This window comes from Myripristis murdjan, chromosome 16 (genome assembly GCF_902150065.1).
Source record: "Myripristis murdjan chromosome 16, fMyrMur1.1, whole genome shotgun sequence".
Lineage (NCBI taxonomy): Eukaryota > Metazoa > Chordata > Actinopteri > Holocentriformes > Holocentridae > Myripristis > Myripristis murdjan.
Window position 1 is genome coordinate 20,934,848 of NC_043995.1, and position 13,257 is coordinate 20,948,104.

The 13,257-nt window shown below is 41.5% G+C and overlaps 1 protein-coding gene across 2 annotated transcripts; it reads left to right on the forward strand.

Annotated features, from left to right (window-relative positions):
- The first annotated feature begins 787 nt into the window (after positions 1-787).
- Positions 788-13,257, forward strand: trpv6 (transient receptor potential cation channel, subfamily V, member 6). Of its 2 annotated transcripts, XM_030073003.1 has the most exons (17): positions 788-873; positions 1,102-1,249; positions 1,389-1,486; positions 1,594-1,716; positions 2,016-2,156; positions 2,920-3,018; positions 3,232-3,407; positions 3,598-3,744; positions 3,845-3,924; positions 4,013-4,148; positions 6,019-6,105; positions 6,206-6,282; positions 6,418-6,583; positions 7,325-7,391; positions 7,545-7,813; positions 11,950-12,056; positions 12,693-12,972. In XM_030073003.1, the coding sequence occupies exons 2-17, from the start codon at positions 1,119-1,121 to the stop codon at positions 12,970-12,972; spliced, it is 2,184 nt and encodes a 727-aa protein (XP_029928863.1). In that variant the 5' UTR covers positions 788-873; positions 1,102-1,118. The 2 variants fall into 2 exon arrangements, with proteins under 2 accessions (XP_029928863.1, XP_029928864.1); XM_030073004.1 differs by lacking the exon at positions 788-873 and having other exon boundaries at positions 1,119-1,249; positions 12,693-13,257.

A 13,257-nucleotide genomic window follows, 5' to 3' on the forward strand; every position in this document is an offset into this window, starting at 1 on the left:
TGTTTGTGAGCCTTCCTGTTGACACATTAATGGTGCTCAACATGTTAAATCATTGTGAATGAAGCTAGTTTTTGTGTGCGTGTGTGTGTGTGTGTGTGTGTGTGTGTGTACAAGACGCAGCATGCTGGAAAATCACACATCATCACTATATTTACTCCATCAAGCTAAATACGTGATATAATTCTGGCTTCATGCCGAGAAAATTACCCAGTGTCGCATCTTTTGGTAGAACAATTGAAATCATGCGACAGGTACAACTACACCTTGCCACAATATTTGGTTTCCAGTTACAAGCCGGTGCACAGACACACACGCTTGCAAATTCCAAACAGGTTTCTTAAACGGTTCACTAAGAACAATGACCACAATGTGTTGACTGTCATGATGTTGCACAAAATTCATAGTGGTCATGCTGGTGCTGGTGGTAGTTAGTGGAATGAGGACCATCCTTGATGATGTCAGATTGGTATGTGGGGACTGGGGATCAGACCAGCGTCATTTCACCTTCATGTGACAAAAAAACAGCCAACACTTTTATAAACACATTATACAAGAATTCCTGGGTTAAATGTTCGATCAAAGCTCAAAGGATAACTTTCCCTGCGGGATATCCCGAGGTGAAAGTATACCTGCTTGTGACCTCTCCTCTCTCCTACCTGTCCCTCTCTCTCATCCCTCCTCTCCACCCATTCATCCTCCTCTGCCCAAGTGTCTCCTCCCTCCTTCTTCTGTCATATTTAAAGGTCATGCCATGGGAATTTCACTTCTCTTCACAATCAGTGGGACATTCCTTAGATGTTACTTCCATCTTTGACAGTGTGTAATGATTGAATATCACCTGAAACTGAGGACCTTCAATTTCCATCTCTAACAGTAAGCCTGACAATTAGTATTTTGTTTTATTTGTATTTTAATTTAATTTGATTTTGCATAATTTTATTTAAGGAATATTTAGGGTTTCTGGTCATTTTATCACTTATGATCTGTCTGCTGGTGTAGACTCTACAGATCGTTTCAGCTTCATAAAATCCATCTGCTTCTTTCTCTCTGCGTCCCTCAACCCTCACCCCGCTCTCTGTTTTATTTCTCCAATCCTTTCAGTCACACATCAGGTGTCAATGTCTCCGTCGCTGGCCAGGTCCGCTCCCAGCGAGCTCAACCATTGGTGGAGCCAGCTGAGGTTTCGCCTCCAGAACAAGAAAGGATGGAACGAGATGCTGGACGAGACGTTTATGCTCCACACCAAACAGTAAGAAACCAACAGGACTATTGATCAGACATCACTGGCCACTCACTTCTGCAACCAATTCACTGCCAGGGGATGGTGTTTCAAAAAAAGTAGATTCATTCACATAAAATGATTCTTTTTTTGTGTCCTCTTTCTCTAGAACAAATAATATTCCTCTCTTCTATGCTGCTAAAAACAATAGCGTGGGCTGCATTAAGAAACTGCTGAGCTGTGCTTCCACTAATATCTTTGAGAGAGGTAAGGCTGCTTGTGGTGAACTGTAAATTGTCAATTTAAGCACCATGGCAATGCTCTTTCAAAGCAGCGTCATGCCAGTTGTAAACTACACAGCTGTGATCATCCAGGTGCTCTGGGGGAGACGGCGCTCCACATTGCCGTGATGAATGACAACCTGGAAGCTGCTGCGGCTCTGATGGATGGAGCTCCCGAACTCATCAACGAACCCATGACCTCTGAGCTTTTCCAAGGTTGTCACATATAAACTCATGGACACAGGCACACGTGCATGCAGAGAGACATTTCATTTAGCTGAAGAGGAGAACATCAAACAGACAACAAATAAAATCAAACACATAATCAGGTATAAATAAGGAATAAAATGTACAAGGATAAAAGCCAAAACACATTTAGCTAAAACAAATGGAAATATAAAAGAGAATAAAAGGAAGACGGAAGAAAAATGGAATGGGCAGGGGGCAGATGGCATATAATGGGGGGAAAATGGAGTGAAAACATTCACAACTGACTGATGCACACTGTCCATCAGGTATGACTCCTCTCCACATTGCTGTGGTGAATCACAACATCAACCTGGTCCGTGATCTGATCATTCGAGGGGGTGATGCGGCTACACCCAGAGTCACTGGCCTGTATTTCAGGAAGAGGATAGGGGGGCTGCTATACTATGGTAAGTGTGTATGCCAGTGTGTATAGTATGTTTGTGCTTAAATGCATATTTCTACAGAAAAACTCCATTTTAACAAGTCACTTAGTGTCATATTCAGCCTTAAAAACTATTGCTACACTGCAAAAACTCAAAATCTTACCAAGAATATTTGTCTTATTTCTAGTCAAAATATCTCATTACACTTAAAATAAGACATGACCACCTCAGAAGTAACTTGTTTTTAGACAATTTTCACTTGTTTCAAGTGAATTTTCACTTGAAAATTTGCTTGTTTCATTGGCAAATTTTCAAGTGAAAATTCACTTGAAACAAGTGAAAAACAAGTTATTTCTTAGGTGATCATGTCTTATTTTAAGTGTAATGAGATATTTTGACTAGAAATAAGACAAATATTCTTGGAAAGATTTTGAGTTTTTGCAGTGTACTCTTAAAACAGGGAAGCAAAACTGACAGTGGTCTGAAATAATCCCACTTGTTTGTAATGTGGTTTCATTTATGTAGCAACAAGGCAGAATAAGGCACATCAGCCCACTAATGTAAAGAAAACGACATGCTGTTCAAGAAAATGCTGGAAAAATGTTGATTAACACTGGAAACAAGTGGGATTATTTTATCCTACATTCATATTTCTTCCACCATTATTTTTTTTAAAGAAAATTATTTCTTCATTACTCATTATTAGATTAAATGACTTGTTAGAGTGGACATTTTGGCAGTGTAATGAGTGAAGACCCTATTGTTGAAGTTCACATATGGTCTACAGGTGAGCACATCCTGTCTTTCGCTGCCTGTGCTGGGAATGAGGACATTATCTCCATGGTAATCGATGCAGGAGCGAGCACCAGGGTTCAGGATTATCGCGGTATGAAATGTTGCCTCTCCTCCCTTTCTTGTCTTTCTCCTTGTTTAAAGGAAAGAGGTCGAAAATAGCACATATTTAAATTCATGCATAGTTCAGATGTTTGAAATATGAATGGTTCTCTGTATTCTGCTCCTCTGTCTACTGTCCATATTTTTATTAATCTTGTCCATTTCTGCTGTTTTTTCCTCATTTTACCTCATGTTCTCCTTATAGGTAACACAGTCCTTCACATTTTGGTTCTGCAGCCCAACAAGACAACTGCATGCCAGGCCATTGACCTAATTTTGGCACGTGACGCAGAGTTGGATCAGTCTGTGCCGCTAGACATGGTGCCAAACTACCGAGGCCTCACGCCTTTTAAACTGGCAGCCAAGGAGGGCAACACTGTGGTGAGGGAGGCGCATTTGAAATAATAATAAACAGGGTGATTTTTTTTATATAAAAGATGATCTCACTAATCCTGTCTTATTATTTTGGTTGTTTGCTCACTGAACCAGCCACTTACTTTCTCTCTCTTACCCGGTCATTTAATTTTCTTTGTCTCTCTCCTTCTCTCTGTCTCTCTCTCTCCATTCTCAGGTATTTCAGCACTTAGTGAACAAAAGGCGTGTGGTCCAGTGGAGTCTGGGCCCTTTGACCTCTAACCTTTATGACCTGACAGAGATCGACTCCTGGGCTGACAAACTCTCAGTGCTGGAGCTCATCGTGGGCAGCCACCAGAGAGAGGTTTTATTATAATGTGGAGAAATCAAACACTGTGCTATTTTATTTTCTACTATTTTTAGAGTATGAATAGTCATAAGACTGGATTTTCTCTCTTCTCCAGGCACGGAGGATACTGGAGGTGACGCCTGTGAGGCAGCTGGTTAGTCTGAAGTGGAACCTCTATGGAAAACACTACTTTAGGTCAGCACATGCATACGTCTCTGAAATACAGACTAAACACAGTCTGTACTCTGTCGCTATTGTGTTTAATCTCCCTTTCTTTTTACAGGCTGCTGCTGCTGCTCTATCTCCTGTACATTGGCACTTTCACACTGTGTTGTTCATATCGCCCCCTGAAGGACGCTCCGGAGAACTACACAGACTCAGACATGGACAAAACTATCCGAGTCCAGAAGACACTCAATGTGGGTTGGAGTTATGAATGCATGACATAAACATGGCCCTCCAGTGTAGTTGACTGGGTGTGTCATTCCTGGACCCCTAAAGCTCCATATAAAACCAGTAATATATTATTATATATGCAGGTACAGGTATAGATCTGGTGAACAACAGCTTTAACCCTATAAAGGCACTTGTATTCAATTTTTTTTTTCTTTTTTTTTATGTGGAGGCAGAGGGAGTCCTTGTGAATGTTTTTCAAAATAGGTATTCTGTCCTGATGGTAAGGATGGCAGTAAACAGTGGTTTTCAACACCGGTCCTTGAGGTGCTTTCAAGGGGCCTCAGCAAAATGAAGAATAGCTTTAATTCCAAAATAATTTAATTCACCTGAAAATGTTGCATGAATTAAATATGTAATAAAAATACATGTATGTATTTATGCATGTATGTATTTACAATTATGTGCCATTTTGAATCTATTTGTCAGTTTTCAAGTATGACACCTGAACAACTGAATACTTGACACAAACCAAAATCTTTTCATAGCGTGCAAAGGGTCAATATGACCCTTTGCACGTGACGTCACGATCCAGTCGCGCGAAATATGAACGCCATGATGGACGGCAAAAGAGCAGTGGACGTCAAGACAAGGAGGCGCGTTAGACTTAGTGACATTTCGTAGTTGTATATAGTTTTTTAATTTACTTTTATGGAGATGGTGATTTCCGTGCAGTGTGCCAACAGGCAAGGCTGTAAACCTAATCTAGCCTTTTACAGGAGACCTTTTGATGCGGACAGAAGACGGCAATGGGTAGCTGCTATCAATCGTAAGGACTGACAGCCATCCAAATACTCCCGGATCTGCAGCGAACATTTTTTACAAGGTCAGTTTCATATTAAAACGTTATCAGACTTATATAACCTTAGCTATGTTAGAGTCAGTCAAAACAAACTGTGCAGTTAGCTAACAAACTCAAGTAGGGTTTGTTTACTAGTAGCGATGCTAGCTAGGTACTGACTTTAGCTAGCTAGTGCTTCTCAGGACTCTGTTCATATTAGCAGGCACTCCTAATTCAGCAATAAGCCCCGAGAAGCTGTGGGTTACAGTGATTGTACAACGGCTGTGCGTCGTGCCTTAGAACGCCCCTCAGCCGCTGTAAAATCACTGTAACCCACGGCTTCTCGGGGCTTATTGCTGAATTAGGAGTGCCAGCTAATATGAAGAGTCCTTGTTAGCTAGCGGTAGCTACGTTAGCTAACTACACAGTTTGTTTTGACTGACACTAACATAGCTAAGGTTATATAAGTCTGATAACGTTTTAATATGAAACTGACCTTGTAAAAAATGTTCGCTGCAGATCCGGGAGTATTTGGATGGCTGTCAGTCCTTACGATTGATAGCAGCTACCCATTGCCGTCTTCTGTCCGCATCAAAAGGTATCCTGTAAAAGACTAGATTAGGTTTACAGCCTTGCCTGTTGGCACACTGCACGGAAATCACCATCTCACCACCATAAAAGTAAATTAAAAACTATCTACAACCACGGAATGGCACGAACTACAATGCGCCTCCTTGTCTTAAATTGACGTCCACTGTTTTTCTGCCGTCCATCATGGCGCCGCCTCTCATGTCACGTGATAATTGTGACGTGTCTGCAAAGGGTCAATAGGGCAAAATCACTTCAGATGGGTGACAGCAGCAATATAATATAATATAATATAATTTTTAAAAATATAAAAAAAATACAAAAAGGAAGTGGTTTTAGCTTATGGTTGGACCTTATCTGCTCACATGCATATGTAAATGGAGGTTTGTGCACCTGTGTATGGCACATATTCTGATAATAGGCTATTAATATTAATCTAAACTTTTTTTTTCTTGCTCATGCCCCAGGAGAGTTACGTGACATATGAGGACAACCTGCGGCTGGCAGGAGAGATCATCAGTGTGCTGGGTGCCTTTGCCATCCTGTTGCTTGAGGTCATTTTGTGAAACCTGCTCCATATGGTGGAGTACAGTATGTTGTACATTCACATCCCACTGCATCCAGATGACCCTAATCTGTTTGCAAATCCCACAGATCCCTGATATACTGAGAGTGGGGGCAAAGCGCTACTTTGGCCAGACAGCTCTTGGAGGCCCCTTCCATGTCATCCTGTAAGTCAAGTCATAATGAATGTCAGCACGCTGAGCCCAAGTGGCCCAAGTGAAAACCAGCTTCTAATGCATGGTGGTTCACTGACAGTCTTTTTGTACTGTTTTTGTTGTTGTTGTTGTTGTTGTTGTGACTAGTATCAGCTACGCGTGCTTGGTGGTGCTGCTGTGTGTGTTCAGAGTCAGCGGGCTGCAGGGCGAGGAGGTGCTGATGGCTGTGTGTTTGGTGCTGGGCTGGAGCAATGTCATGTTCTTCGCCAGAGGTTTTCAAATGCTCGGCCCTTACGTCATCATGATACAGAAGGTACATATAATATACACGTGCATGTATAATATTTAGGTACCAGGTCAATGCCAAAATTTTGAAAATGATCCCAACACTAGTATTTTTAGTTCTGACAAAACTTGACACCTCTTTCTGTAACTCCATCTTGTTATTCTACAGCCTTAGCCTTTATGTTTAAATACTAAAACATTTAAAGTTGCAGTCATGCTTGCAGGGCTGTAAGTCAAAATAAGAGCAAATAATCATAACATTGCACTTATTGTTACAACAGGACATTTGATACAGTTTGTCTCATTTGAAATAACTGTATTGTTGGACTGCTTTGTTATTTAATTACAGGCCAGTGTTGTGTGTTGTGCATGCTCTTATTTTAGTGCAGCCTGTATGTTTAATTACCTGAGACAAATGAAATTAGTGTTTACTTGTTAATATTAAGTTTTTTAATAAGAGAGTGTGCACTTCATGTTTTGGCCTTGGTACTGAATCAGGTATTGAGATTAAGTTTGGATTGGATTTTCACTGGTATTGTTATCAACTTCCAAAATGCTGGTATGATGGCATCCCAAGTTGTAGGCTATCTACGCAGTAGTGTATGCTACAGGGTAGCTCATGAGTTGCATGGAAATATTTAGCTTGTCACACATCAGCACACCTGTACACCTACACTTTAAAAGCGGATGCGTTCAATTGCTTTGTGGTTTTGTGGTTCACCCATTTGTACTCTCACACTGATGTGCCTTGTGTCTCATTTCCTCCTAGATTATATTTGGTGACCTGACAAAGTTCATGTGGCTGAGTTTCATTGTGCTTCTTGGGTTTTCCACCTGTGAGTATATTCTAGTGAACATGCACAAACAAATCTTTAATCATGACAGGACTTTCAGGCGATAAACACCTGAAAGGAGGATTCACTCATGCAGATTTTCTATTAGTGACCGACCACATCCTGTCCTTTCCTTTTTCTTTCCCTCCCTGTCAGCCCTGTGGATGGTGTATATGACCCAGGACCCAGAGTCCATGCCATCGTATCGCTCCTTCCCCATCACCCTCTTCTCCCAGTTTGAGCTCAGTGTAGGCCTCATAGACCTGCCTGTCGACCACACCATCGCTACGCCCCCTATTGTCCATGTGCTGCACTGTACCTTCTCCGTGGTCTCCTACATTCTCCTGCTCAATCTGCTGATAGCCATGATGAGCGACACACACTGGAGGGTGGCCCAGGAGAGAGACGAGCTCTGGAGGACTCAGGTAACACACATCAATCAATCAATCAATCAAACTTTATTTATATAGCGTCAAATCACAACAGAAGTTATCTCATTACGCTTTACAGATAGAGCAGGTAAAGACCACGCTCTACAAATTATAGTAGAAAACAAGAAACCCAACAGATTCCCTCCTGAGCATGCTCTTGGCCACAGTGGCAAGGTAAAACTCTACTCTACTCTTGAAGATAGAGAGTGAATCTGCCCTCCGAACTGAAATAGGAAGTTCTGGAATTGGAAAGATCTGCCTCCCATTCTAGTTTTAGAGATTTTGGGAACCACAAATAAACCTGCATTTTGGGAGCACAGTGCTCTGGCAGGGTGATAAGGAACTATGAGCTCTTTCAGATAAGATGGTGCCTGTCCATTAAGAGCTTTAAAGGTGAGGAGAAGAGTTTTAAATTCTATTCAACATTCTACAGGAAGCCAATGTAAAGAAGCCAATATTGGAGTAATATGATCTCTTCTCCTAGTTCTAGTCAGCACACGTGCAGCAGCGTTTTGGACCAGGTGTAGAATCTTTAACGACTTGCTGGTACAGCCTGATAATAAGGAGTTACAGTAGTCTAACCTAGAGGTAACGAAGGCGTGGATTAATTTTTCTGCGTCACTCTGAGACAAGATATGCCGGATTTTTGAGATATTATGCAAGTGAAAAAAGGAGGTTTTAGAGATCTGTTTAATATGGGAGGCAAAGGACAAATCCGCATCGAAAATGACTCCGAGGTTCCTTACTGTGGACCTGGGGGCCAAAGTAATGCCATCCAGAGTAGCTATGTCATTAGAAACTGATTCCCTGAGGTATTTAGGGCCAAACATGATAACTTCTGTTTTTTCTGAGTTTAATAGTAGAAAATTGGTGGCCATCCAGGCCTTTATCTCCTTAAGGCAGGCTTCAAGTTTACTTAGCTGATGAGTTTCATTTGGCTTTACAGATACGTACAACTGAGTATCGTCCGCATAATAATGGAAGTTCACGGAGTATTTCCGGATAATATTACCTAAAGGAAGCATATACGAGATGAATAAAATAGGGCCAAGCACAGAACCCTGAGGAACACCATATTTAACCTTCCCACAGGAGGAGGATTCATTATTAACATGAACAAACTGATGTCAATCTAATAAATAGGACTTAAACCAGTTTAATGCTGTTCCTTTAATGCCAATTAGGTGCTCTAATCTCTGTAATAGAATGTGATGGTCGATGGAATCAAAAGCTGCACTGAGATCCAATAACACAAGTACGGAGAGAAGTCCATTATCTGATGCAGTTAAGAGGTCGTTAGTAACTCTAACCAGAGCTGTCATTGTGCTATGGTGCGCTCTAAATCCTGATTGAAAGTTTTCGAATAGTTCATTTTGCTGTAAGTAGCTACAGAGCTGATTAGCGACTACTTTCTCTAATATCTTTGAGAGAAAAGGAAGATTAGATATTGGTCTATAGTTGGCTAAGACATCTGAGTCAATAGCAGTTTTTGAGGAGTGGTTTAATTACAGCTACTTTAAAGGACTGTGGCACGTAACCTGTCGATAAAGACATATTGATCATAGCTAGAAGAGATGTGCTAACTAAAGGTAATACTTTTTTAAGCAGCTTAGCTGGAATAGGGTCTAGGAGACACGTAGATGAATTGGAGGAGGAGATAACTGAAGTTAGTTCCGAGAGATTAATCTGGGAGAAAGCCTCTAAGTTATTATCTTTGATAGATGTCTCTAGGTGTGTTTGGTTAATGCCAATTGTGGGAAAGATGTTATGAATTTTATCTCTAATAGCTAGAATCTTATCATTAAAAAAGTTCATAAAGTCATTACTACTGAGAGTTGTCGGAATACAAGGATCAGTAGAGTTATGACTCTTTGTAAGTCTAGCTAAAGTGCTAAAAAGAAACCTACGATTATTTTTGTTTTCCTCTATCAGAGATGAGTAGTAGGCCGTTTTAGCAACACGGAGGGCCTTTCTGTAAATTTTTAGACTATCTTGCCAGGATAAGCGAGATTCCGTTTTGGAGGAGCGCCATAACCTTTCAAGTCTCTGTGAGGTTCGTTTCAGTTCACGATTATGCGAGTTATACCATGGAGCTGACCTCTTTTGTTTTATAGTCTTCTTTTTAAGAGGTGCGACGGCGTCAAGCGTCGTTCGAAGTGACGCTGCAACACTATCGAAGAGATTGTAAATTTGCAAGGGACTAAAGGAAGCATAAGAGTCATTAGTTAAATTTAGACATGGTAATAAAGTAAGAGCTGATGGGAGTTCCTCCTTAAAATTAGCAACAGCAGTATCAGATAAGCATCTAATAGAAACGTATTTTTCAAGCGGCCGGTAATCTTGAAGAAGGAATTCAAAGGTAATCAGATAATGGTCAGATAAGAGAGGATTCTGTGGAAACACTGTCAAATGTTCAATGTCAATTCCATAAGACAAGGTCGAGAGTGTGATTATCTTTATGGGTAGGTTCATTCACTCTCTGAGAGAAGCCAATTGAGTCCAATAATGAAATAAGCGCCGCGTTAAGAGAGTTTTCCGTGTCGGTATGGATGTTAAAATCTCCAACTATAATCACTTTATCAGTGCTGAGAACTAAATCTGATAAGAAATCTGGGAATTCCAACAGAAATTCAGAATACGCTGAATTAGGAGGAATATTATGGGAAATAAGATTGGTTGAACTGCCTTCAAAGCTGGATTAAAAAGAGTAAGAATTAGGCTTTCAAATGAATTATACTTAAATTTAGGTTTTAGTGTTATAGCTAATTTTGAGTTAAAAATAGCTGCAACTCCACCGCCTTGGCCATCCCAAGGAACATGAATATTAATATGGCTAGGAGGGATTGACTCATTAATACCCACATAGTCATTTTGATTAAGCCAGGTTTCAGTCAAAGAGAGTAAATCAATATTCAAATCAGATATCAACTCATTAACTAGTAGTGATTTAGGAGACAGTGATCTTATATTCAAGAGCCCACATTTAATTATCTAAATAGTTGTCTCTATTTATGTTAGTTTTTGCTTTTGGTTTCAGTGGTCGGGGGGCAGACACAGTCTCTATGGGCATATGGGTGGGTAACTGCTCTAATGGAAGCACAGAGAAGTGTGTAGGACTGCAACTCTGCCTCCTGGTCTCATCTCTGGGTTGTCAGGCTTTGGGTCTAATAAACTTGTCCATATTGCTAGAAATGAGAGCTGCTCCATCCAAAGTGGGATGGAGGCCCTCTCTCCTAATTTGACCAGGTTTTCCCCAGAATGTAGGCCAACTGTCAATAAAGCCCAAATCATTTTCTGGACACCACCACCGCTGGACAGCCAGCGGCGGAAGGATGACATGCGGCTAAACATCTCATCTGAGGTCAGATTTGGCAGGGGTCCACAGAAAACTATGGAGTCCGCCATTGTTTTAGCATAAGCACACACCAATTCAACACTAATTTTAGTGACCTCCGACTGGCGTTGCCGGGAGTCATTTGTGCCGCAGTGAATAATAATCGTACCATATTTACGTTTAGCCTTAGCCAGCAGCTTCAAATTTGACTCGACGTTCCCCGCTCTGGCCCCTGGAATTGCATTTGACTATGGTCGCTGGTGTCGCTAACTTCACATTTCTCTTAATCGAGTCTCCAATTATCAGAGATGGTTTCTCAGCGGGTGTGTCGCTGAGTGGGGAAAATCGGTTCGAGACGTGAAGGCAGGGGCGCTGTATATGGGGGAAAAGTTAGGACAATTCCAAGGGCCCTTGCCTGACAGGGGCCCCAAAAAAGGTAAAAACTAATATGAAATTATTAAACCATCATCGAGTAAATACTTTTTTTTTTTTCATGGGGTCCAAAATTCCTGGCAGCGCCCCTGCGTGAAGGGGTTGGGGGAGTCCTGTGTGCTTTGTTTTGCAGCTATGCTTTGTTTGGGCAGTCACCCAGCCGTGCCCTCCCTGCGCCCCTGGCTGCTCGGGGACTAGCAGCTACGCTTGTCCTGCTCGCACCAGCACATACACACCACCACACATGGTGTATGTTTATAACACACATTGAAGAACTCTGAAATCAACACGTGCACATAAAATGCCTTATCATCGATGCAAAGTGGTGTCATGGTTGTATATCTATATGCTGTTATGTATAAAGGTGGTAGCCACAACCCTGATGCTGGAGAGGAGGCTGCCCCGCTGCCTGTGGCCTCGGCTGGGAGTGTGTGGGGTCATCTACGGCCTGAGGGAGCGCTGGTATCTCCGGTAAGATAACAGCAGCAGAAACCGATACTTGATTAACTTTAACATGATGAAATAATTTAGTTATTGGTGTTGCATCTTGAATTTATGGGTCTATTTTGTTGTGTTGTGGTGTATCTCTCTTGCTCCCATGGATAACTGACCAAGTGTAAATATTGCCATGGAGACACATTTGTAGTGCTGTTTTACAACGGCATTCAACAATCAAACAAAGGAACTCATCGCACAACAAGCAGAGATATCAATTTCTCCACCAGCGGTAGCCTCAGCACAACATTATGTAATACAACCATGTTGGGTTTTGAGTAAAGAGCATGAGTCTTGCTCTCTCTCGCTCTCAAGTGCAAAAAAGTGTTCACTCGCCATTACAATGCATGTTCCCTGGTTAGGGTGGAGGGCATTCTGGGAAATGTAGGAAATCACTAAGTGAAGTAGAAGTACACTTGACTGGTTCAGGGTTCACCAAAAAGAGCATTTCACTTCATCACAAAATAATTTCTGTACCATACCAAACATCATAGATTGATGGCCTATAATAGTGAAGGAGTATCCATGGGTGGAATTTCCTTAAAATTGTGGCCTTGTCTAACTCTCACTACTGTTTTTGTTTTTTTTGTTTTTTTTTTTCTTTTATGGCAGAGTTGAAGACAGAAATGACCCGATGGTGCAAAAGATGCGGCGCTACATCCAGGCATTCTCCAAAGACGAGGAAAATAGGAAAGAAAAGGAGGCATTTGACAACACTGACACTTTAAAGGGATCAATCCAGGGATCCCCAAAGCTCAGACCGAAACACAGAGGCGGGTTTAACCTCAACAGGAAGTCACTGACGGGCTGGCAGATGATTCGACACAGTGCTCTAGGTTTGGACATAGAGCAGGAAGACCCGGAGGAGGACCAAGACATCCAATATGTCTAGAAGGAGACGCTGCACACTGGAAATGTCTCAGTACTCTGATGTGTTTTCTTGCTGAGACATCCGCTTTAACTTCTGTCACCTTACTACTTAACACTGAACGTGTTCTCAGTAAACATCCTATGTTAATGAGCTCCACTGAAGCACATGCAAAACGAGAGCACCACCCAACTGACAATCTCTTTATGTAGTCAGCCGTGCAATTATTCATGCAGTATTATGCTACAGAGAAGAGTGTATTATTTTTCTAGCAATATAAAAAAAATATGTAGCAGTAATATATGCATA

Bases quoted from the DNA above. Each gene is read 5' to 3' on its own strand.
- trpv6 (XM_030073003.1), top strand. From the start codon at position 1,119: ATGTCTCCGTCGCTGGCCAGGTCCGCTCCCAGCGAGCTCAACCATTGG. The intron at 3,745-3,844 runs GTTTTATTATAA...TCTCTTCTCCAG, and splicing joins TGGGCAGCCACCAGAGAGAG to GCACGGAGGATACTGGAGGT. The intron at 6,584-7,324 runs GTACATATAATA...ATTTCCTCCTAG, and splicing joins ACGTCATCATGATACAGAAG to ATTATATTTGGTGACCTGAC.